This window comes from Coturnix japonica, chromosome 2, assembly GCF_001577835.2.
Source record: "Coturnix japonica isolate 7356 chromosome 2, Coturnix japonica 2.1, whole genome shotgun sequence".
Classification (NCBI taxonomy): Eukaryota; Metazoa; Chordata; class Aves; order Galliformes; family Phasianidae; genus Coturnix; species Coturnix japonica.
Genome location: NC_029517.1, coordinates 78,380,562 through 78,405,838, shown reverse-complemented (window position 1 = coordinate 78,405,838; position 25,277 = coordinate 78,380,562). Strand labels below are relative to the sequence as shown.

The 25,277-nt window shown below is 40.1% G+C and overlaps 1 protein-coding gene across 3 annotated transcripts in view; it reads left to right on the top strand.

Moving 5' to 3' along the window:
* Positions 1–25,277, top strand: part of BMPER (BMP binding endothelial regulator) — a 150,902-nt gene that overhangs the window by 97,287 nt on the left and 28,338 nt on the right. For 2 of the 3 annotated variants that reach the window (XM_032442564.1, XM_015855065.2), the window contains exons 12-13: positions 3,572–3,901; positions 10,052–10,388. In XM_032442564.1, coding sequence (XP_032298455.1) covers positions 3,572–3,901; positions 10,052–10,388 — 667 coding nt within the window. The remainder of the gene's footprint in view (positions 1–3,571; positions 3,902–10,051; positions 10,389–25,277) is intronic. The other variant, XM_015855067.2, reaches the window with a different exon arrangement.

Below are 25,277 nucleotides of genomic sequence, written 5' to 3'. Positions count from 1 at the left end.
ATATCAGAGAATCAATAATCTGGGCTGTTTTTTAGGTAGATTTTCCTTCCCCCATTTCCTTGGTTATTAAAGAAAACAGCAATGTTTGGATCAGACATTCAGCAATCCAATCCAAAATACATTCTTTTTTATTTTAACTGCACTGTATCAAGTTGACATATGACGTGACACGATGTAACATAACATAAAACAACATTACTCTGCATAACACATTAGAAATTAAAAAAAAATATTTCCTTTGGATCCCATTGGTACTATCCATTTTACTTGCACATCTCTGAATTACGTTTGTTCCTCTCTCATTCTTGCCTTTTAGCCACTTTCATAAGAGCTGCCCTCTCTCTCTCACCTTATGGGATAGTAACGTGTATAACATCTCTACATTCTTAGCCCCTAACAATGCAAACAAAAAACAGTTCTCATCTCTGAAGTTTTCACTGTTGCTTGGGCTCATTTTTTGTTGGTAGTTTCCTTGTTTTTAGTTTTCATTATGTTTAAAGAAAAATTAAAGCCTGAAAAAATGAAATAGAATCAGAACAGGTAATAAAATGTATCATAATATTCATCATGCAGTATAATTGCATGAATACATAAAGAAATCAGAAAACTTATTTGTATGGTTTATTGGCAGTAAAGTCGGATGGTCTCTGTATAAAACCAGGAGATTTTTTCCTCTTGTTGAAAAGTGCATTGGTGATTAAAAACTCTGTTGTTCCTTTCATTTGAAGTTTGCAAAAAATAACTGTGGATAAATATCAATCAATTAATCATTTTATGGACTTTGGAAAGCAGTTATTGATATCCTTATTGTTAGCAATGGGAAAAGGAGATTCGCAAAAGTGCATGTTTCTTAAAAGCACGTTCAGGCATCTTGGTTTTCTGGCATTGCTTAAAGTCCTTAGGCCCTGACTTCCATGGTTGTTGATCAAACATGATTCATCAGTGACCTGGATGAAGGGATAGAGTCCATCCTCAGCAAGTTTGCTGATGGTATGAAGCTGGGAGGAGTGGCTGATGCACCAGATGGCTGTGCTGCCATGCAGAGAGACCTTCACAGATTGAAGAGTTGGGCAGAGAGAAATCTTATGGGGTTCAATGAGGCCAAGTGCAGAGTCCTACACCTGGGGAGGAATGACTGCATTTATCAGTACAGGTTAGGGGCTGACCTGCCCAACAGAAGCGTTGAAGAGAAGGACTTGGGTGTCCTGGTGGACAGCAGGTTGGCTATGAGCCAGCAGTGTGCCCTGGTGGCCAAGAAGGCCAATGGTATCCTGGGGTGCATTAAAAAAAGTGTGGACAGAAGTACGAGGGAGGTGATCCTCCCTCTCTACTCTGTCTGGTGGGGCCATATCTGAAGGATCAGCTTTGAGAGCTGGGACTATTCAGTCTGGAGAAATGAAGGCTGAGGGGAGATCTTATCTATGCTTATAAGTATCTAAAGACAGGGAATCAAGTGAGGCCAGGCTCTTTTCAGTGGTGTCAGTGACAGGACGAGATGAAACAGGCACAAAGTGGAAATTCCATATGAATACGAGGAAAACCTTTTCTTTGTGGGTGACAGAGCACTAGAGCAAGCTGCCTAGAGAATGATGTTGAATCTTCTTCTGTGGAGATGTTCAAAACCTACCTTGTTACTTTCTTGTGCAATCTACTCCAGTTAACCTGCTTTAGCGGGAGCTGTGGACCTCATGATCTCCAGAGATCCCTTCTAACCCCTGTGCTTACTCTATACATATCCTAGCATGGCCTTTAAATGAAGCTCGTGAAAATATCAGGAACAATGCAGCTGCTTTAGCATAGCACTGTGCCTAGGCTAAATAGGCTAACTGAGAAAGGTATATTGCTTAGTCAGAACCACATTGCACTCCATCATAGAAATTCTGTGTCTCTTATCCATGCCTCCTTCTTTGTAGGCTTGAATTTTCCCTTTTTGTTTTAGTTGCCTTTTCAGAGAAGACATTGTATGATAATTTCTTTCAGCTAAGAAATGGCAGTCTCTGTTACTCTCCATTCCCCTTGGCTGTTGGCTTTTGTTTTGTTTTGTATTTTTGATTGATCATGTGCTCAGCTGTCTGATTACTGAGTCAAATTTTCTTACTGTATCAAGCTGTCCCCCTAAAACAGGCATCATCTTTCAATAGCAGCCTAAGCCCATGGGAATTCAGCTGGCAGCAGCAGTGTATATTTCTCTATCCTAAGATTCCTTCTTCCAGGAACAGCGGCAGTGAGATGTGGTTAGGACCTATTGTTATAACCAAAGGCTGAAATGCAAATTGCTGCTCTCCTCAACTGCCAAGCAGTTCAATCAATTGCTGGGTAACTGCAGGGTAACTCAGAATTGTTGAAGTGAGTGTGGACAAGTTCTGCCTTTGAGAACTGTGGCTTCCCTTGACCAGCATACAGCTGCAAGCATCATAAGACATCTCCCTCTAATTGTAAAAGTGAAAAAAACTAGCAGAGATACTGTGCCCTTAGATAGTCATTGCATCATGCTATTCATGTACTACTGGCTTTTGTTGTGAGAACAATAACCACTAAAAGTCAGTTTTGTATAAATAACATGTGACAGTTTGTAGTATTAAAAGAGTATGCATATGGTAAATGGTGATCACATTTCTTTAGTAGTGGTATTAGAGAAGATTTAGAAAAAATACAAATATACCTATTTAATATATTTTTATATGTGCCTATGTAAAATATGGACAGAACCAGGTCCTGCTGAAGTGGCTTGATGGCTTTTAAGTTTGAAGAATCACTCTTGCCTAACCTGGGACATTCAAACTAAATCTCAAAAATATACAGGTGATATTTTGAGTTTTACTTCTGTAATTGGATTAGGCTTTGCTCTCACACAAAACTCAAGGGTGAAAGTTCATCCTGGGTGAATTTGATTGTCTGAGAGGAATGCTTCCAGCTAAGCTCTCAGTGCAGGTAGCAGAACAAAACAGGCTCCTTCAGAGAGCAACATCCCACATATTAAAATAGATGTCTAAAACTAGTGAGATGAGAGACTTTCTAGTTGTGTTTGCTTCTTTCTGTCAGTAAGAAAGAGACTGGATGATTTGGTCACAGTACACACTTGGTGCTTGGAAAGATGGAGTGAAGTTGGAAGGCTCCCATCACACATGTCCAGGGATACATGGACTCTGCAAGGCCCTGGGCTCTGCTTGCTCTGATACTGCGAATGAGGCTTGCATTTTTTGTCAATGAAACTGAACAATCTCACAGGCATTGTAACAACCTCAGCTGCCCCAGTGGCACATTATGTTTAAGGGACTAACTCATAGGTTGGAAGATTTGTCTTTAGTTTCTAGCTACAGGTTAACCTCCTCATATTGACCTAAGGGTTGGTTGGTATCTAGATTTCACTTGCTTTGGGAAAGATTTCTGCTAAAACCATGAGCTTTATACTTTTCAGATAAATGTATTCCTATTGGTTCTCAGAAAAATTCTGCTCTGTAGGGCAGAAAGATTAGTTGAGTGCAGCAACCTTTAAGTTCATGTCAACTGCTTTTTTTTCCAAGCTTTGATCGATCCTGATACAGCACTTTTGTTTCTCACTCACCTGCAGAACCTGGAGTTTGCACTGTGTTTGGAGACCCTCACTACAACACTTTTGATGGACGGACATTTAACTTTCAGGGAACATGTCAGTACGTTTTGACAAAAGACTGCTCCTCCTCTGCCTCGCCCTTCCAGGTGCTGGTGAAAAACGATGCCCGTCGGACCCGTTCTTTCTCCTGGACAAAGTCAGTGGACCTTGTGTTGGGCAGAAGCACCATCAGCCTCCAGCAGCACCTCACAGTGAAGTGGAATGGGACCCGTATCTCACTACCCTACGAGACACCACAATTTCAGATCGATCTGGATGGTTATTTGCTGAAAGTAACAACCAAAACAGGTAGGGCAACTGTGTGTGTGTGTGTCTTCTCCTAGAAAAACTTGTGAAGTGCAACAAAAACAGTAATTGGTATAAAACCAAAACAGAGGCAATAAATATATTTCATAATTAGAGATTTTAGTAACCCAAGTACTTGATGACTCTTTCAAAACTCTTTAAGACTACAAGCAAACAGAAATCCAGCTGTGAGTGAAGCTTTTGCAGAACACCCCATACACTGTATTTCATTGTGCAGTTAACAATTAACTACTTGCATAGATGAATGTGCCATGATTTTCACCTCCAGTAACTAGAGTGGTTTGTTCAGTGTAATCATTTAAAGAAGGCTTGGATACAGGTCTGGAAGTTATACTGCATAATTTTGTGGATAACAATAAGTTAGGCGAAGCTGTTGAATCTCTCAAGAGCAGAGAGGTCTTGCTGAGATATCTTGACAAATGTGAGGGCTGGGCAGTCACCAAGTGCATGAAACTGTACAAGAGTTAAAGCCAAATTCTGACCTGGAGTGTGGCAGCCCAGGACATAAGTACAGATCTGGGGACAAGTGGTAGGACAGCCACTCCAAGGAAAGGGATATGTGGGTTCTGGATGACAGTACGTTGAGTCTGAGCCAGCATCATGCCCTGGCAGCTCAAAGGACCAACTGTACCTGGGGGTGGTGCATCAGGCCCACACTGCCAGCCCAGCCAGGGAAGGGCTTGTCCCACTGTGCTTTGTGCTGTGTGGCTTCATCCTGAGCATTCTATGTAGTTTGGGCATCACAGTCTAAGAAGGACATAAAACTGTTTGAGAACATCCAAAGGAGGGCTATGAAGATTGGGAATGGTCTAGAGAGCAAGGTGTGTGAGGAGTGACTGAGGTCCCATGGTTTGCTCAGCCCAGAGCAGAGGAGCTGAAGAAAGGCCTCATGGCAGCTGCAGCTCCTCACAGGGAGCAGAATGGCAATGCTGAACTCTGTTCTTTGGTGACAGCAGCGGGGCCTGAGGTTGTGTTAAGAGAGGGTCAAACTGAGGGTTAGGAACAAACAAGTTTTTTACCATGACCAGTGGTCATAGCACCAGGCTGCTGGAATTGGACTCAGTGATCCTTGTGGCTCTCCTAACTTGGGATATTCTGTAATTCTGTGTTTGTTTAATACTTACAGCTAAGAACAGAGATATAATCAGTCCTTTAATATTCATTATTGTTTTTTCTACAGTTATAGCAACATACCTGGGAGATACATGGGAAATCATAGTTACTTATGGTTGGAATAGGTTTAAGTTGTCAAATTATGGAAACGTTTGACTGAGGCTACCCACTAAAACAGACGTCCTCGTTTGAAAACCAAGGTTTAATTTGCTGTTTAATGCCATTGTTTTGTGCTTGCTTTGTGTTTGGGTAAGAGTCTCTACATGTGGAACAAACTTGACAGCATCAGAGGCAAAAGGAAATGGGAAACTTAGAGAATCTGGCACTTTTTTTTTTTTTTTTTTTTTTTTTGGAGAATTAGGAGGGAAGATAGGAGATTCTCAAGTCTTTAGAGACCTAAAGAATACATTTATTGTCAAAATTCTAAACCAGAGGACTTACATTTGTTTTGATAAACTATTTTGAGACTATAGTACACTCGCATAGATAAATACTGAGTGGAAGCTAAGAATTTCCTCATTAGCATGTGTTAGGTAGCGCTGTAGTCCTGGGAGATTTCACTTAAACAGTGAAGTACTGTTTCAGTGAGAATACTATTTACTATTAATTCAACTAAATGCCATGTGCAAACAGTGAAGCCAGTCTTTCTTATGGAGTGGTATGGTCACAAGCATGAAGCATAGTCATACTCATTATCTAGAGTCCTTTTTTTTTCAAGGGGTACACTAGCACCCACTGTTGAACTGAGAATTTAGACACCTGTTCATATATCCCCTCGAAATGTAAGTCTGTATAATGTGGATCCCAGCTCTGGGTTCATTCCTAAAAGTGGCAATGTAGATTTTTGTGGCTGTCTGTAAAATGCACACAAGTTGACCATTATTCACAACTTCTAATTAAAAGCATCTTGAGGGTTTCTCTTTGCAGCCAGCTGAACACTGTGAATGCTGGCGATGTGGATTTCATTAGCCAACCACAGGCCACGGAAAGGTTTTCAGTTGAAGATGAATGACAGCTAATCCTGCTGCTATTCCATTTGTCTCTAGTGCAAGCCTAATAAATGACTGCACACATCCTCGTCCATGTGTTGGCAGAGGGAGTGCAAACATGGCATATGACAACATACCAAACACTGTGTAATCACTGCAAATTATAGTCTAAATAATTCCTCCCCTTAATAGAGAAGGATTAGGTTTCTCTTACTGAAGGCAGCACGATAGGCCAAGTCCTCCTTCCCTCAGTCCAGAAGACATGGAAAGAGGCAGTGAACAACATGACTCCATTTTGCTGGGAGAGGATAAGCAGCAGAGAGAGGCTGTAGAGAGGAGGAATGTGCTGAGTGGAACTGTTTTAAAGGCAAAATTTCTGTTCCACAAAAAATTCCAAATGCCAGGGGAAAATAAAAATTCTGTTTCAGTTTTTAAAATCTATGCTTTCTCAGCACAGTGGGGAAAAAGAGGCAAAGAAAAGAGATAATGAAAAATAAGAAAAGCCACTGAACTAGAAGAAAAATTGAAAGGAAAATTGGTCTGAAAAGTGCAGAATTTGTTGCTTACAGCTCTGTCAGCATTCCCTTGGCTTTTGGTTTTCTCTTTGCAGAGCTGGGAGTTGAGTCCTGGATAAAACAGGGGAGTCCAATGCTTCAGGAGGCCTTGTGGTCCCTGGCTACAGTGCAGTCTGCGTGGCAGGACTGCCCTGGAGTTACATATCCTGAGAGTTCGGGCTTCCAGACAGCCCACCGGGCGAGCTGGCATGAAACCAGCTTGGAGCCATGCCTGGGTTCTGTTGGAAGTTCACTGAATCTGATATGCCTCCCTGATGCATTTCATTTCTGATGAATTGGCATTTTCCCATGAAAACCTGTTTTGTTGCTGAACTCCTCACCAGCTGTATCCCTGGGTTCCACAGCAGCAGTTCTGGCACCCTGAACTTGCAGGTACTCCTGGTACTGTCTGGCATGGTGTTGAGTCCTAGTCTACAACGTGTGTATTAATGCATTAAGAAGACAAAGAGAGCTGACAGTCACAGAGTCTGTCCCTCCAGTGCAAGAGGTCTTTTGCTGCTGTTGTTGTTTTTCTTCTGTGCGGATCTTTTTCACATATCTGCTTTGCTGAGATTTTCTGTACCATGTTGGCCCTAAGTCTTTAGGGAGGAATGATCTGCCAGTTCTTGAGGATGCCTTTACCATGAAAAATCATGCAGAACAATTGATGGGAGTTCCCAGCATGTGAAACTCAGTGTGTGATGTGCATAAATCCAGAAGAATTTCTTTTAAATGCAGGAGAGCACATAAGTGTGCCAAGTTAAGAAATCAAGTAACAAGTTGGTTAAGTGTCCTTCAAAGAAAGAGGAAAATTGGAATACACTAAAAAGTAACTCTGAGAATGTTCCTTTTCTGCACATCTCCAGATGGGACAGATGCTGCATCCTTTGGCTTCCAGTCTCACCACTTACTTGGATTCTGATTCTTGTCCAAGCGAATGGGAAACTCATCCATTGGGAGGGAAAGAGAGGGGGTTATAGGCACCAGGAAACTCTTCCAAACAATTTCTGTCTGCCAAGGAGACCATTTTAAACGTTGCTCCATAGCATAATCCCATCTGCCACAGCTCTAGATGGTTTATAGAAACCAATTTTCTGCGTGTGAACAAACAAAAAAGCACACACTGTGTGGTGCAACCAGGCACTGACAGTTATCATACACATTAGATTAAATACCCTTCCTCATTACCCCAAAATGGAACATGCTCCACTATGAACACAAACCTCTAGACTGTTCACAAAAGCTAGAAACCTTGTTAGTACAGCTAAAGACAACCTGGCATGATGTATGTACTTGCTATGCTTGCATCTTAGCAATTACAACAAATACAATATAATTATATCTAACTAGAAAAAGTATGTCCACTGCTGGTAGTTGAACTGTAACTCTCTTGAATCAAATCCCATAATCAAAGCAGGGATCTCTAGATTTAAAATGTGCATTTTTTTATGCTGAGTTAAAAATCAGAATTTTATGTTATTCATGTCTGCATATCTGGAGTTCACAGGACAATGCATGACAAGATGCCAATGTCTCACCAAGGACACACAGGATAATATTAGAGTTAGCCTTTTGTAATGAATACAAGTGATTTTACTGAAAGTTGGTCATTCACAACTTGAGAAAAAACCTTATAAAAGGAAAATTATAGTTAAATCATTAACCTGACTTTTGTCACTCTGTTGTGAAGTCAGCAGCTTCAAAGGGAGCTCATTTGGGGAACAAGTTGAAAACTACCTTAAAAACTGAGTTATTTTCTCAAGAGAGCTGCCTGAGGACTTGGATCTGGATACTTCAGACTTTGAGAAAGTTTACATGATTCTCAAGTCTGAAATAATCTTAGTTTGTACGTTAATGGCAATTTTTTTCTAAATGCCAGCACAGCAGTATTAATCTGGTGACTGTAAATCGAGCTGTGTTTTGTTTTGTCCAACGCTGTCAGAAGCAAAGGCAGCTGGAATTTGAATTTGTCCAGCAATGATAATGTATGAAGCAGCTTGAAAAGGCAGCTTTCCTTCTCGCCACTGTGCTGGCCTCATTAATGAAAGTATTCTTGCACAATTTCTCAGCTGGTTTGGTGTAAAATGCCTCTGGAGGAGAAAGTGGTCCTATGCGATCTGGGATTATGAAGGAATTTGAGGCTGCTTTCAGGCAACATCATACTATGTATTAGTAGTATCATTGCATATCTATATCAGTAAGAAAGTATGATGAAATAGTCTGTGGAGACTGTCTGATGCAGAATTGCCTGCAAACCTTGCTGGGTAAATGTTCTCCCAAACACTTGGGATAGGTTTAAATCACTCTGAGTGATACAGATAGTCTGTACTGATGGCAAAGCATACCTTCTACAGCCTTTAATAGGTTCTTACAGTTGATGCATGGACTAGACAATCTTAGCGGTCCTTTCTAATCCTAATGATTCTGTGATTCTGTGATCATTGCCCATTAGGCCTCACCCTGATCCTCTGTGGTACAGGTAGGAATTGCCATAAGAGACAATGGGTTGTATTGCCAAAAAAAAAAAAAGGGTTCCATCTTTGAACTGAATCTCTGGTGTGTTAATTACTTGCATGAGCATAGAGAAGAATTTGGATTGCACAGTGACAAGTGCTGATTTACAAGAGGAAAGGGTGGTGCTAAGCCAGCACACAGAGCAAATGTAAAAATCTGGAGCCAATCCCTGGTCCTGCACCACAGAGCGGTGCTGTTTGGTAATCTTGGCCAGACACAGAGGAGAGTAAAATCTGGATTATCCTGTTTAAAAGCGGGTTCCTTTGTTTATCCTTAAATAACTGCCACACATGGATAGTTTATGGGAATAAATTAACATTAGCAAAGTGTTTTGTGGTCTTCAGATGGAGGGCACTGCGGAGATGCAAAGTATTAGCATTCAGCAGACATTGGAAAGGCCATTTTGGGATGAAAGTTAAGTGCTACTTGGTGTTGTTTTTATCATATACAATACCAAAATCTCATTCCTTTATGAGATAAATATTTATTGCTCTGAGGATGGAACTCACTTCATATAAATTTACTCAGGTTAATATTATAATTTTAGGCTCCACCTGGTTTCTGCACTATCTATAATGTCACTGGAAACAGAAGGGCATTCAGAAGGTAGTTTATTCCCTCTGCATTAGACATCCATGCTGTGATCTCTTAACTACCTGTTTCTCTAAGTTAAAGGGACATAAAGTTAGACATTTAGTTTTTAGATGGGTATAGACATAAAATAGATTTCACACATGGAAAGCAATTTTGATTTTGACCAAGTATATTGTGATCAACTCTGATTTAAGAAACACTGTACTTGCCAGAGGCGCTTACTAAGAGGTCTATAAAAATCTAACAGTATTATCAGGAGGAAACCAATAGCTTTGTTTAGGTTCCTCAGAACACTGTTTCACATATATAAGGTACAGTTTATTAACCTCAATTTCTTTGTGCTTTTATCTCATCTCTTTCTTTGTTAGGCCTGGAAATCTCATGGGATGGAGACAGTTTTGTGGAAGTCATGGCTGCACCACATCTGAAGGGCAAACTCTGTGGCCTGTGTGGTAACTACAATGGGCACAAGCGAGATGACCTGATTGGGGGGGATGGGAATTTTAAGTTTGACGTGGACGACTTTGCTGAATCCTGGCGTGTGGAGTCTAATGAGTTCTGCAGTCGCCCACAGAGGAAACCTGTGCCTGAGCTCTGCCATGGGACTGTCAGGGTGAAACTCCGGGCTCACCGGGAATGCCAGAAGCTCAAAGGCTGGGATTTTCAGAGCTGTCATTCAACAGTGGATTACACAACCTTTTACCGGTAAGTGTGGCTTGCTGAGGAGAGGGGAAAAATTACTGTGTGAGGAAAAAAAAACCACACAAAATTTGCCTAATTTGGTAATTTCAATGCATGTTTTGAACTGTTTTTGCAATGAACTACTAAATAGGCTTACACTTACACTGTTGGTACATTATGAAACACTTTTCTAACACGGGGATCAGAAAATGACAGTCCTAAGCTAATACAGAACTGAACACCTAACAGGGAGAAAGGCAGACTTGCAGCCACTTAGAGAAAGAAAAGTGCTTTTGGAGACTGAGAAAAGGAAAAAAGTAACAAAAGTCTTCAAAACATTTTGGTAAGCACCTTCAAAGTCAGCTGTAAAGCTTAGGCTCACTTTAATTGCTATTGTTTGTGGTCCAGAGAATTCTTCCTGGAAAGGTTTTGAAAATGACTTAATTAAAGCAGAGACATCAAGTACTACTTCTTCCTCTTGGATGGTGTAGTTTGTGGGTGTTAAAATTTGAAAGGACAGAGTTAACAAAATGTTCAGTCCATGCCCATCTTGCCCTAGGAGCAAAGACAGAATAGGATCTAAAAGTCTTGTCTGAGTGAACTATTACAGAGTTTTTGTTTTTAAAAAGTTTCCAGCCTAAACCACAGATACATCATTTCTGTTCTTTAATTGGCATGAGTTTATTTGCCCCTCACTCAGTAAATAAAATTGGCTTTTCATTTGATTGCCTGACATAAAAGATAAAAGCAAGCCGAGTCACAGTTGTGTGATGACGGATGGAGCTGCCTGCTCTCTGAGCTCCCAACTTTCCCCACTCACACACATCTGCTCTACTATTGAGCTTATTAGGAAAAGCTTTCTAAAATGATTCCATTTCCCTCATGAATTGCCTTTCCTCTTCTTTTATAACGAGGCAGAAAGTCTTTTATCTACCCTAGCAGAATACTACTAAGTACTAGGAAATGCTAAAAGAAATCACACAGCTTGTCCCTGTGTTACTGCATTCAGCATCCTAGAGAGTAACCCAGCTTAGCAGCCCAGCAGAAAGTAAGAATTATACCATGTGTAGGCTGTAATGCATTGGTTTTTCCAATGGCTGGGGACACAGCAGAGACCACTAGAGCTTCTAACACATGCACACAGAGTCTGCTGGATTCATTTCAGCAGCATTCCCTTCTCACTAACATCGTTCTCTGAAGGTAAGTGATGACAATACAAATGGAAAACAGGCATACAAAGATTTGTTTCATTTTGCAGTTGTTTTTTTTATTTATTTAATTTTTTTGGGGGGGTCCCTTTTTAAAAGTAGTTTGTGATTGATGTACTGCAATACACTTCCTGACACTACAGTGGAAAATGATTTACATTTTGGCTAGAGCAGACAGAAGAAAAAATAATCTTGCACACGAGAATTACCATTAAGCATTTCTGTTCCTTTACAATATTGTCTCCTGTCCTGGAAGGACACTGACATTAAGCAAGTATTTAATTAGATTATGTCCTCTTGGAGAAAAGTTTATTTTTCTCTTAGGAGAATTTACAATGAATGGACCATCATATCCTGTCAGAAGTGGCTGTTCATTTGCTTCTATTTAAATATTACCGGTTGTTAGAATGTTTAGATCCAAATATGGGAGTAACAGATAAAATGTGAGAAATAAATGCAGAGATTTAGTAGGATGTTGCTGCTTGCTAGAAACCAACAAAGTTGTAGCAAATAATTTATTCAACAATCACGGCCATTTTTCACACTAGGAAATTACCAACCAAGTAGGTTGGCATGCATTTGAGAAAGCCCTGGGAAGCTTTTTATTAGTAATATCTACACATAAAATTATATATGTGTTTGTTTACATATAAAATATGAGTACTTATGGGAGCTGCATTTTTCCTGAATGTTTTTCAGAGACACCACTGTTTGTTTAATTAAATTTTTCCTGTTATTTTTTAATATGAACAAACTTCAGGTAACAAAGGCACTGAATAAAGTAAAAAGTTGGGGTCAGTTTTTTTCCAGTTTCCTGCTTTTCTCCTCTTTGATTTGGATAAATTCTCAGTTTTGCCTATATTATCAACATAGCCTCGTTTTTCATTATGCTGCTCTTCTGATGACCTACTGCTAATAAGAATTCTCAGAAATAGAAATAAACTCAGCAGGAACCTTACAAAGTAGGGTGTGTTTTCTGCAAATACCAAAAAAGGCAGTGAACAATGCATTGCAAACATTTGTCTGACACTGTGTTACTGATGTGATTTTGATGATGAGACATCTCAGATTCATTTGAAGTCTCATTCTTTTTACAGCTGTAGTTTCTCCTTCTGTTAGCCATCCAAAAAACATAGTAAGATTGCCTTGATTGTTAGGTGAAAGGGATACGGTTAATGTTTGAAAGTGTAAAGATCTTGTTGCGTGGTTTGTAGGGTGAAGAACAGCTAAGCGCTGAGTTCGACCTTGATAGATCTTTGATGCCTTGTGAGAAATGGTTCTGCACCTTACCCTTCACCTTTTTTTCATGTTGTAACTTTGGTGACTTGAGTCTCTGCAAAGCACCTCGAAAAATAAAGCACAATGTAAGACTAGAAGACAGGATTTTGAAATAGTCCAGACTCCAAACTAACAATTCTGGCATCTAATTTTATACCACTCTTTTAATTCTTTGTATTGTGACTAGACACGTTTTATGGGCTTCTAATTTTGTTTTGTTTGAGATGGGTATTTTTTGTTTGTTTTTAATGCCTCGCTAGTTGTTCAGTATTCTTGAGCAATGCTCTAAAAATAACTCTTAGGGTTGAACTTCATGGAGGCAAGTTTAAGTAGGGGAACAATTTTGAAGATTTTGGTAAAGGAGATTTTAGTAAATTCCACTAAGAATTTAGAAGAGATTAAGCAGAGATAGTCATCCCGTTACCTCCCATTACTGTTTTATTAATGTGGAAAAGAATTCTGGATTACACTTTGCAAGTAATAATAATAATAATAATAATAATAATAATAATAATAATAATAATAAAAATAATAATAATAATTTTTTTTTTAGAAGGGAGTATTTTGATCATGCATGCAATAAAGCTTGTATTCAGATTTTTGAAGCTGCCCTTTAACATAAGCAGCACTAATATAATAAGTAAGTGATATCATCTTGTCATGCTGCTGTTAACAGAAAGAACTCATCACATTATCAAGAATTATCATGGTACTCTTTCTTTAAGCTCTTGAATAAGGATTTATGGGCTTGGGGATTTAAGGAGGGAGATCTTTCAGTGCTCAGTGAGCCCTTCTCAATGGCTAATCTCATTGTGTATAATTGAGCAGCACAGGAACAGGGGCATGGAGTTGACTTCAGCCCCAGTGAGGCCAGGGAGCCTTGTGGTGTTGGGGTCAGGTTCATGGTATAGTACATGCCTCCTTTGCTCAGTCATGGCTAGTGCCTCTTGGAAGCCCCTCTGGGAGACACAGGAGCAGGCAGCACCCAGCAGAGGGTACAGACATACAAGTGATGGAGGCACAGCAACACTGCTTTGCAAAGAAGCCGGTTGGGCTGCAGGGCATGAAGAGCTAAAAGAGGGCTAATACCCCTAGTAATGTCTGCCCTCGTAAGCAGGATTTGTAATGATTTGGTATCACTGATAAAATTGGAATATGGCATCAACATGATATTAGTGTATCACCCATCTTTAATGCAGCTTGTGAATGACTAGCCAGGCATTGCTTAGGTCTCCAACTGCTGACATAAACTTAGGAAAATATTTAATGTCTTGCTTTTACCATGTTGTAGATTTCTCTGGGACTGGAAAAACTGTGCTCGAGACAAGTCTTCTTCTTCTTCTTCTTCTTCTTCTTCTTATTATTATTATTACAGTTATTGTTAATTTTTTGTTAGTTTTGGTATTACATTCTAACTGTCAGGTGCATACAAAAAAGTTAGTTACTCGTTTTCTCTTTTGTAATTGTTGTAAGGGTATGTTTTTTTGTTTTGAACGCCCAAATTTAATCATATTCAGTGTTTTATGAGGAACAGTAATTAACATAATAATAGCTTAATGATACAACAAGAGGAAATAGTTTCAAACTAAAAGAGGGTAGATTTAGGTTGGATATGAGGAAAAGGTTTTTTACAATGAGGGCAGTGAAGCACTGGACAGGCTGACCAGAGTGGTGGTGGATGCCCCATCTCTGGAGACATTCACGGTCAGAGTGGACAGGGCTCTGAGCAACCTGATGGAGCTGTAGATGTCCCTATTCATTGCAGGGAAGCTGGACTAGACAGCCAGCTAAGAGACCCTTCCAACTCAAACAATTCTATGATTCTATAATTCACTTGAATCACTTAATCAAAGACATTTGGGAATTGCAAATCTACTTTGCAGTTCTTGTCTCAAATATTCCTTTTTAGAGCGTTGATTTTATTCCACTGTAATGAATTAGTGAGTTTCTTTTTCAGTTACCTTGTGTAGTTAACTTTTCAGATGCTTAATTTTCTGGAAATTTACCATTTAACTAGAGAAAATGTTATTGTTTAGCATCAGTGCATAAATCGCAGTGTTGTGTAGTCCATCAGCTCTCTTTTATTAGGCTTGACAGATATGCTGTGTATGGTTGAAGAGAACATGTGAGCTGCAGCATTGCTAAGTTAATTACAAGCTCTGTTTGAAAGATGGAGAACAAGGGTTTGAAGCAAAAGTTTTTAGGGCTTTTTCTCCCATTAACAATGATGTCCTACAGCTGTAAAATTCATGTGGTTATGCCTCTATGTTCACTCAGCAGGATAGTGCAAAAGAAATGTCGGCTGAAGAATGACTTCAGAAAGGCCCACTCCATGTTCAAGGAGTGGTTGGAATTAGGATCTCTGTAGCCTTCTGTTTTCTGCCAAGGGTGCATATTGCAAAATCCTCCTTGCAAGGTTTTCTGCTTCTGGCTGTTGATGAGGGCACAGCAGTCTCCTGCACTGCTCCAGCTAAGGCCAGGCAGTTCTGGGGCTCATGTGGTTCAGTCAAAGGGTGGCTGCAGCCCTGAATGGTGCCTGTGTCAACCCCTGCCTCAGCCTCAACAGCTGTGTCTCTACCTCCTAATGACACAGCTGGCCTGTATCCACTTCAGGTCAGGGCTAGTAGTACTGGCTCAAAAAATGCAATGGTACTATGAAGCTGTGGATGGTGCTCAAGTGGACACCCCTTTCTCCTGCTCACCTTCGTGATGAGGTAACTACTCCTGCCTGACCTCCTTCCTGAATCTGACCCTAATTCTGGGAACTAACAGCAATGTAACCACAGAAGAGAGGAGCTCAGGTTGAAACAATTTACTCAGCTTTTTGGGCAAATTGTCACTGAGCAGCTGTGCGACCCAGGGAGCTTCTGGTTTGGAAGGAATTTAAAAATATTTGAAATTATAATCATATTTTTTTAAGCAAATCTTCACCAGGACTTGAGATTCCCATGAGCTTCTCATTCTGTCGTTCTGTCCTTCTCATTCTGTTCAGTGTCATTGAGACTTTTATCTATGTGAAGTGATCCCAAGTTTTAGCTGCCTGTGTTATTAAATGCTTAATAATTCAAGCTTTCTGTTCAGAAATACTCTGCTTTATGTCATTCTACTTATACAAGGTGATCTTTTGCAGATCTGTATTGGAGAAATGCGCAAAGAACTAAGCCTGAATGTGTAGGTAACAAGAGAGCTGGTGTTGCCAAGCCTTACAAAAGTACAGGTGCTTGGGAATACATTCTCCACATCTATCTGGCTGGGCTGCCTTGACTTTGTGCCCTTATAGGAATTGACTTTACACCCTAAACCACTTCTAAATGCCTGCCATCGAGTCACACTTGTGAATCATGTGGAATGCCATGATGAACTCACTGACACAGATGTAAGAGGCACCAGGACTGAGTGCTGGTACCTGACAGCACTGACAAGTAGAAGAAAAGAAACTTTGTGCTGACTGATGAACTCTGTAATTCCTAGCAACACGTGTCAAAATTTGCTACCTATATACTGATGATAAAGAGCACTGTAAAAATACCACCTTATGTATACATAAAAATCATCACAATTCTAAGCCTCTTCATGTAGTATTTTTCATCTGGATTATCCAAGAGTTAGTGCAAGCTGCCAGAAAAGTACTGCTTCGTTTTAAGGATTAGAAGCTTGGATTTGGACAAATAAGTTGCATGGCCAGGAAAGATAAATCTGAACTCAAGCTGAGCTCAGTTATCTGTGGATCATGATTCCTCTTCATCTTTCTTCCATACCCCTGCCCCTGGTGAGGTTTTTTTCACATAACCAAGCCCCGTCCACTTGTGTCTGTTTAGAAAAAATACCTCAGGAATTTTGGGCTAGAAAACATTCTTCTCTTTGTATCAGTGGTTATTACAGCTGTAAAACATTGAAGCAGTGCCAGAGGATTCACAGATGTCTCCTTTCCTGTTGAGGTATTGGGAATGGGCAGGGGGGAGGATGAGGGTGGAGAGGGCTCCAAAATCTGACAAGACTGTGGTGTTGGACAGACACCATTCACCTGGGACTATCCATGGCTTATTTCTAGCCAAAAAACGCATGCTTCCCCAATGACCCACTTTGAGCTTCCCTATATGGAAAGCTAATGATTTTTTTTTTTATTTTTATTTTTTTAAACAAGGAAATATTTTTATAGGAAGACCAGATGAAGCAACATACTATTCTGTGATTAAAACACAGAGAATTTTCCTTTGCTTCAAAGGATGGCATGTCTGGAATGTGTCTGTTTTTCTTACCTAATTATGGGATCACAACCCTACCTGATGCTGTCTCTTTACACTGAATGAGATGTTATTTTCTACTGCTTGCAAGTGTAATATGAGGCTTTTTTCTGCTCTTTGCCAGGAAAGAGCTCAATTTGTGATTATGGTGCATGCTGATATATAGAGGCTTATTACAAAAACCTGCTTCTTCCTAGTAAAACTTCATTTGTCTTTGGTTTATTACCCATCTCAATGGAATTCAAGTCAGGTGTTTCATAACAAAATATTGTCTTCTTTGCCCTCTGTCTGACAGATGTGAGACTCTCTGTGAAAATGTAAGGTCAATCTGACTGTGACAGAAGTGATTGTAAAGTATGGTAGGGAAGGCAGGAAAGGGGTAGAGATCTAACAGAACAAGTAGGGTGCCATAAATGCACTTCTCATTTGCCAATATGGCAAATTATGGCAAATAAATTACATTTATTATTATTATTATTATTATTACTACTACTACTACAATTATTTATTTATTTATTTATTTATTTATTTTTATTTGTTTGGTTCATTGGCTTTGGTCCACAGTGCCCTGGAGTTCTGAGATAAAATCCTGGTTCATTGAAGACCATGGGATGCTATATTTGAAGGAAGTGATTTCCTCATTGTGACTGTCAGTGTCCCATGCAGGTTTAGTACACAGATCTGTGCATTAGCAACCCTGGACTAGTTTTTCTACCATCTTCTATATCACAGGTTAAACTGGTTCAGAGGCAGAGGATTCTTTCATTACTGGAGTAGACAAAAAGTGAAATGCATCCAGACTGGGCTTCCCAGATCCTGTCTGCCCCATCACATTTTAGCTGAGTGAAATCTAAGGGGTGGCTTTGTGAAGCAGACAACATAATTTGGCTGGCCACATGCAACTCAGAGGTCACTCCTGTTTCTCAGTAATTTGAGGTCACTCATATTTCTTTCTTCTCAGCTCTGAGGGTTCATAGAAGTACTCTGCAACTCTTGGCGCTGCCATCCCTCACATTTTTCAAACCTTATCTCATAGGCTTTAAACACACACCAGGCATAGCTTTTATAATACAGTTGCCCATCCCCAAGGTCCTTATTAAAACTGACTCTTTAACGTGCCACTATATCCCAGTCAGAATGAGTGTGCACTAAGACTGTTACTTTTTGGCAAAACAAAAGCACATCCCTGTTGCGCATATATGTTTTTAAAAGGACCCTTTCACTTTTTGGAAAATATCCCCGATGTCTCAGTAATGTAATACAATGCATAACTTTTAAACAGAAGAGAAGAGCAGGTGTGGGGAGGAACTACTAGAAAAGCAGAGTGGGATCCTCCCTTGCGAAACTGTTTTAAAAGACTCCACCTGTCAGTTAGTGCAATCTGATCCACACCCAAAGTACAAATACATGCTTCTCTGAAGTATTCTTTTTAAGGGCAAAAGTAAATCCTGTTTTTGGAGGGATGCTATTCAGAAAAGCTGTCAGCATCATTGGAATATATTCTGTGCGTCTCTCAGATACTGTAGTATTTTAACTACAGGTGCTACAGAGTCCAAGACCTCTGTTCAGTCTCATTTTAATTAGCTTCTAGGACATGCTCACAGCAAGGCTTTCTTTGCTAGTTGTTTTTTTATTATTATTTTAATTTGATCTTTTTATGTTTAAATTTATTGCAGTATTGATTTTAAATAAAATTAAATGTTGCTATTTCCGTGAATAAATAATTCAGGAAACCAACCCATCACATCTCATATTCTGCCTTGGGCTGAAGCTAATAATTGTTGCAAGGAAGAGGAAACCCACCCATACTGTAGCTGGCCAACTGTGCCATGTCATATATGGCCGAGAAATCCCTTTCAGGCTCCTGAGATGATCAGTTTACAGCTCATAGCATGAAATTTTAATTACCTTTCTTTTAACATGCATAACTGCAAAGCTACTATATTTCAGCTCCTATTTTAAGCCACCTGCAGTATATCCTGCCTAATTAGACACACAGCAAAGATGAACGAGGGTGTTTATAAGCAGGCAAATGAGATGAATTTGTGGGAAACGTTTTAAAAATAAGCTTAACCTAATCCTCCTGTTATTCTTATGAGTTCATTTATGCTTCTGGCAGGATAACCAGACAAAGCAGGACGTGAGCTGTGACCAGCACAGAAAAAACTTCTGTAGAAAGTTTGCCTTAGGAAGGCTTTGACAGCCCAGAACAGCTTATCCTGCCTGCTTTTGCTGTGGTGGAGAACTGGCTTGCCACTTGTGAGAGGGTTGTTCTGGAGACTTTATATGGGCTAGACTGAACTGTAAGCTTTCTTCTGGTTGTTTTGTTAGCAGAGAAATCTGTTCCCAGTTTTAGAGATCACCGGGGATCTTTACTTTTTGTGAGATTTGTGGTAGCCATTTACGGCAATGACAGTTTGTAGTGATGATCTCTTTGCCATTCGCTGTAAGGCCTCAGTATAACAGAACAGTTGAGGTGGGAAGGGACCTCTGTGTCCATTTGGTCCAGCCTGGGCCCCAGCAGAGATACAGCAGGGTGCCTAGGCCCCCATCCAGGCACTTCTGGTGATCTCCAAGCAACCTATGCCAGTGCTGCATCACCCATACAGCACAGAAATCCTTCCTGGTGTTGATATATTCCAGTTCATTCCCATTGCCTCTTTAACTACATTGCACAGCTCAAGTTCTTTCAGAAGGCCCCTGCTGCTGCCATTCCATCTGCAGACTATTAGCTCCCTTGACAGCAGAGCACCAGGAGCAAATGCAGGTGAGTACCAGGCACTGGAACATGATAAGCAGACAGAGCCTGCTCAGATCTATCTTAACACCACAGGGTTATTGTACTCAAGAACATCTGAGCAGTGCTGTAAATAAAAGACTTGCTGGAAATAAAGCAAGAATGGGTGTAGGCACTTGTGCTTATACAGGAATATGTATTTACTCATCTCAAGTATTTACCATCAGAATAACTAATATTCTGATTAGCTACATAGCACAAACTGCATGCACGTGTTTGTTCCAGGTTCACTCACCTTTTAATCTTTTGAGGTGCCAATTAGAAATGCGCATGCACAGATCAGATATGCTTATCTGTGCCTCTGGTGGGCTCATCAGAGCAGACTTTTCCTAACATGGGGAGAGTGCTAATGGCTTGAACTTCCCTGTGTCATCTTGGAGCAGAGCAGGATTTAAAATGCCACTGGTTTTGAAATATGCAGCACATGATCCCTTCTTCATCCAAAGGGAGTGAGAAGGATCTGTTTGTATCCAAGTGAAGGGCTCTGTGTTTGTGAGAGCAGGTGCAGTGATTTCACATCTTCATTGTGCTACAAAGAGGATGAAAGCTTTTAAGTCTCTCCTTGACTCCCCCATTTAAGCCAGTTGAAATTAAAATTGGTGGGGAATGTGCTGGGGATACTGAAGGGAGTTGAAGCCATATGTTTTCTTGCATTCCTGGGTACTCCTATAACCAGCATTCTGTTTGTAAAATATTCCTAAAACATAAAAGCTAAAATAAATTCAGTATGTGAAAATTTAATAACAAATCATTTCTCCTATGATTACTCCAGAGGAAGCTCTCGTAAGCGTTAAGGTATTCAGACAGCTGATTTTTGTACATCAACTCTGAAGTGAGGTATGTAGTTTACAGAGACTGAGTGCTTAAGGTTATGTACTCTATGAGTACATGAAATAAGAGGCTGTTGAGTATGGTGGATGCCATGGAAGCAAGGAAGAAGTTTACAAAGTTCATTTCCTAAGTGCTCCTTCTTAGCACTTTATATTTTCAAATCGCAGTGTAAACATTTAATTCTCACTGCACCTTGGTTTAAAGCTGTTGAAATGAAGAAAGAGTCCTTTGCTGTACAGGAAGCCAAGAGTAGATTTGAGATTAAAATCTAAAAGTGCCTGTTTCTGTGCCTGAAGCTCAAGTCCTTCTGATGGTATTTAAGAGGTTTCACATGCACAAAAAGCGTATTGTCATATTCTGGTTTAAGTGCACATTCTTCTAAAGCTTTCAGAAGAAAGCATTGCTACTATGTAAGGAACTAGATCTCTGCTCTTTTAAGGCCCAGCTAAGCAACAGCCTGCTAGTAGTGCATGCAGTAGTGTGTCTATGGCAAGTAAAAACATAATAAAAGAGTCAAAACTTAATAATGAAACAAGGAATGGACTATAGAAGGCTTGCTTTTGGAACAGCTGGTGTGAATATACAAGAAAAAAACATACCCTGTTCTCTGAAATCAAGGTCCATGCTGAGGTTTGAAAGTCCATTTTGTTGTTCTGCTCGTCTGTCTGCCTACATGTTGCATTGATGGCAACTTGCTGGCAATATGGGGAAAGATCACCAAGATATCAGTTGAAGGGCTTGAAGGTCCTATGGTAATCAGAGTAAAATTACAAAGATCTGACAAATGGGCGATTATTTCATCTGCCACTGGTTTTGTAAATATGCATTCAGATCCTATGTATTAATTGTTCTGTATTTAGTTAACATTTGAAATATGCAGTTCCTACTGTACGCATCATGATTCTTCACTTTACAGAAGGCCCCGTTCTTCACTGCAAACATTGGTAGCAGAGCTCTAATTTCAAACAAATGAACAAACAAATAAACAAACAAAACACCCACAAGCATAACATTGAAGTACAGTAAAAAATTATTTCAGACCATTAATAAGAAAACATTTAGTTCATCTTTCAGCTCTCATTTCCCTCACCTGCACTGATCTCTGGATGGTTTATCTGTCTGGTTAGACAAAGTCTTTTTAACCTGGTGTTCCACCCACTCCCTGTGCAAGAGAAAAGCAGACAGCAGTCACCTATGAAAAGCATACTTTGCATGACTTGGCTAGCTCACACAAAACACAGTGGCACAGAGGCAACGAGAGGATGACCTTCTCTGGCAAGGAATCATCTCATTAGACCTTACTCTCTCCCAAGATCTCTAGACTGCCATCTGAGTTGATGTAATCTATTCCATAATTGCAGCCTCTGTTACGAGGTAGCCAGGCTGTGTCTCTAGCCAGGATTCCCATCTGGTTTTTGAGACTAGGAATTCACTTTACGTGTTTCTCTTATCAGCTGCATACAAACTGTGCTGTCTTATAGTCCAGAGATTTTCCTTCACCTGTCTCTTTTGTCTCTCAGTGTTATTCATATGCTTTCTTTCTAAATGATGAAGTACTTGGCCAGGAGTGCTTTCTAGTTATGGAATAGCACAGAGATTTCTCTCAACATTCCCTGTATTTGAAAGCTGCTGTTTTATATGAGCATAAGAAATTTTGCAATGGGACTGGAATTAATAACTCTTGCAACATAAAAAGATGCTATTTATTATCTTCACTGTCCTCACTATCCTTGGAGCAGATGCAGACGCTGGGTTCAAAGTCGTACCCAAAGTTAAAGATCCTGTGTACATGCTCAAAGTGTTGTTGGTGGAATATGTTATAGTTCCATAACCGTGATGAGCCTGATAGACAGTGGTCTATGCAGAATGCTTAAAAGCTTTTCCATATGACTAGGAAGTCAGGAGTTGACAAATTTCTTCAGTGTTTATAATTAAAGCCCAGAAGAAGATCTTAAACAGTTACTGGGTTCTGTTGTGGTCAATATTATGATTTATTAACTTGAGAACCAATTCTGACTGAGAGGAAACTAAGCCTGATTTTTCCCCTACGGCCTAGTAAGTCTGGATGCTGACTGAAAACAGAAGTTCGTTTGGTATAGACATCCAATAGCAACCTTTTACAAAGCTAGGAACGTGTTTCTCTGCCTTTCAATCAAACTTCGCAACTAACTTAGTTATAATGCTTTATAGAATATAGCATTGCAGTGTTGCTTTAAAGAGCCTTTTATTTGTGGCTATACCCCTTTGAAACAGAATTGGTAGGATTACATAGAGTGCTTGAAAAATGCTAGATTGGTAGCCTAGGGGAGGAAGTGTTGAGTGGGTACAATATGAACAGCAGTAATTAGAGCATCTTATGGTGTCCTACTACTACATTTCTATCTCAGGCTATGACAGCACAGTTTTCTGAAGTTTGCAGTTGGTATAAGTCTTACATATACACGGTCCTTGACTATGTCTTCATTACTGCAAACAGTCTGGGCACTTTTGTGACACATGCTCCTCCATATTGGAAAGCAAGAAAACACAGCTAAACTCATTCCAGGTCACAACTGTTCTTCCTTTTGTGTTAGACATTTTATCACTCATAACATCAGGTGTCTGAAACGCAAGAGAGTTTGAGCCAGGAAAGTCAGAGATCAGAGCCTGATCGCATAAACCAACATATTGCGTGACTATCATTCCTACATATGCAGCATATGTATTTTTGCCTGCTTCTGACTGTTGTCGGAATTATATACATTACTAAACATCTGAGCACTGCTATTTTTTCAGTCTCCATGAAATTAATCTCCTGCAGATGCTGGCTTGAGTCTGGCAGCATTGCATCCTTCGTTTTTAAGCTTAAGGTGCTAATAACATTCTGAAGTCCGCTTTACATTTAGATGCGAGAAAGCCCTCCAGTTTGACATGAACTAGCTCTTTGATCCATCTTTTGTCAAGTGGTGAGAGTAAAGTTAGTTCTGCTCTCAGAGCTCTAGACAGAACCGTGTTCCATGAAGTAGCCCACAACTCATTCAATAATATATTCAATAGCAGGAGCAGTAGTTTACCCAGGAGATTTTGACACCCCCCTTCCTTGACAGCCTGGAGCCTGTCAAATTACATGGTCAGGCTGAATTCTGGCTTCTTGGTGGCTCAGCAAAAGGATTGTGTTGTGAGCCAAGGATGAAATGACCAAGAGAGGATTATTTTCCTTATGTGCGATAGGCACAGAAAGTTCTTTGTTGTTCTTTTTGGTTGTTTTTGTTGTTGTTGTTGTTGTTGAGGGTCAACTGCAAGAGAACCAGCTTTAGCTGAAGAGTAATGGTATTGCTGGAAGCGTGCAAAGAGATTTGTGGTTTAACTTGCAAAGCTTGTGTTGGTTTGTCCTCCTCTCTTGTAACATCCACAGTCTGCTTTGAATGTGAATGTTCTGCAAGAGCAGTGATGCTTTCCCGCTCCTTTCTGCTGAGGAAAACACATTATGCCCTGATACCTAGCGTTTCCAGAAAAAAAGTAGTAGCTTCTTCCAGAGTCTTCCAGAAGCCAGTTGCCTCAACTTGAAAATTTCTTAATGTTCTCCAAAGAACATTATATTTTGTAAATATGAATGTTGTCTCTCTGCTCCAGATCATCAAACTGCGCAGTAACCCAAATGAAGATGTGAAAGAATATCTTACTTTGACCCATTGTTTTCCCCTTTTGCAGTACAGGTGTGACAGTGATGGAGGAACATATTTACAGGTCTGTGGGGCTGCTGGAAAGTGCAGTCCCTCCCAGGGTTGTTCACAATGGGGATCATTATCCTGACTGTAACAATAAATACCACCACAGAGAATATGCAAGGACTTATCCAAAGGTCACATTCACCCAGAAGGTTTCTTTGTTGAAAGAAGCTTGCAGCTGTGTTAAGATTAAAGAGTGTCAGAGAACCATAGAGTGTGTGGTTTTTTCACTCTAAGTAAAATATGGACTGTTTGTCTAACAACCCCAGCCAAGGGATGCTAGTGTCAGACAGCCTTGGGGATGTCATATATATTTTTCCAGTGGGCTTTTAGAATTCAGGAATAATCTCCTCTTTGATGCATTTATCTGACACATCCTAAGCTCCTGCTATGCCTAGGAGGAGATCTTCCTCCTGCCGTTGTGAGAAGTTTGATAGTCACTTAGAAAAGGGATTGGCTCAGAGAAATGGCTCAGGTCAAATTCGTGTCCCAAAAATGAAAATGGCCCAGACAAATCACTCAGGTTCTCACTTGAATGTGCTTAATATACAGCGAGTCAGACTGCAGTGTGATGAGCATTTTATCTGCAGCAACTGGCAGCCACTTGCTTGCTGCCAGTTTGAATGCTTGCTGATTGATTTCAGTGAAAACCCTTGTGTGAGTTTTATGCACGCCTGTAAGGTCACAGTCATGTAGTGCAGTGTTGGTATGGGACATTTTGACAGCTAATCTGTAAACCTGCTTTTCCTCCCACTGATAATATTTTTAGATCAGTATAGCGTAATGAGTTTAATACTGATTAGAACAGGGATGTAAAAGATTTGTCCTTGGTGGCCTACAGTGCTTTG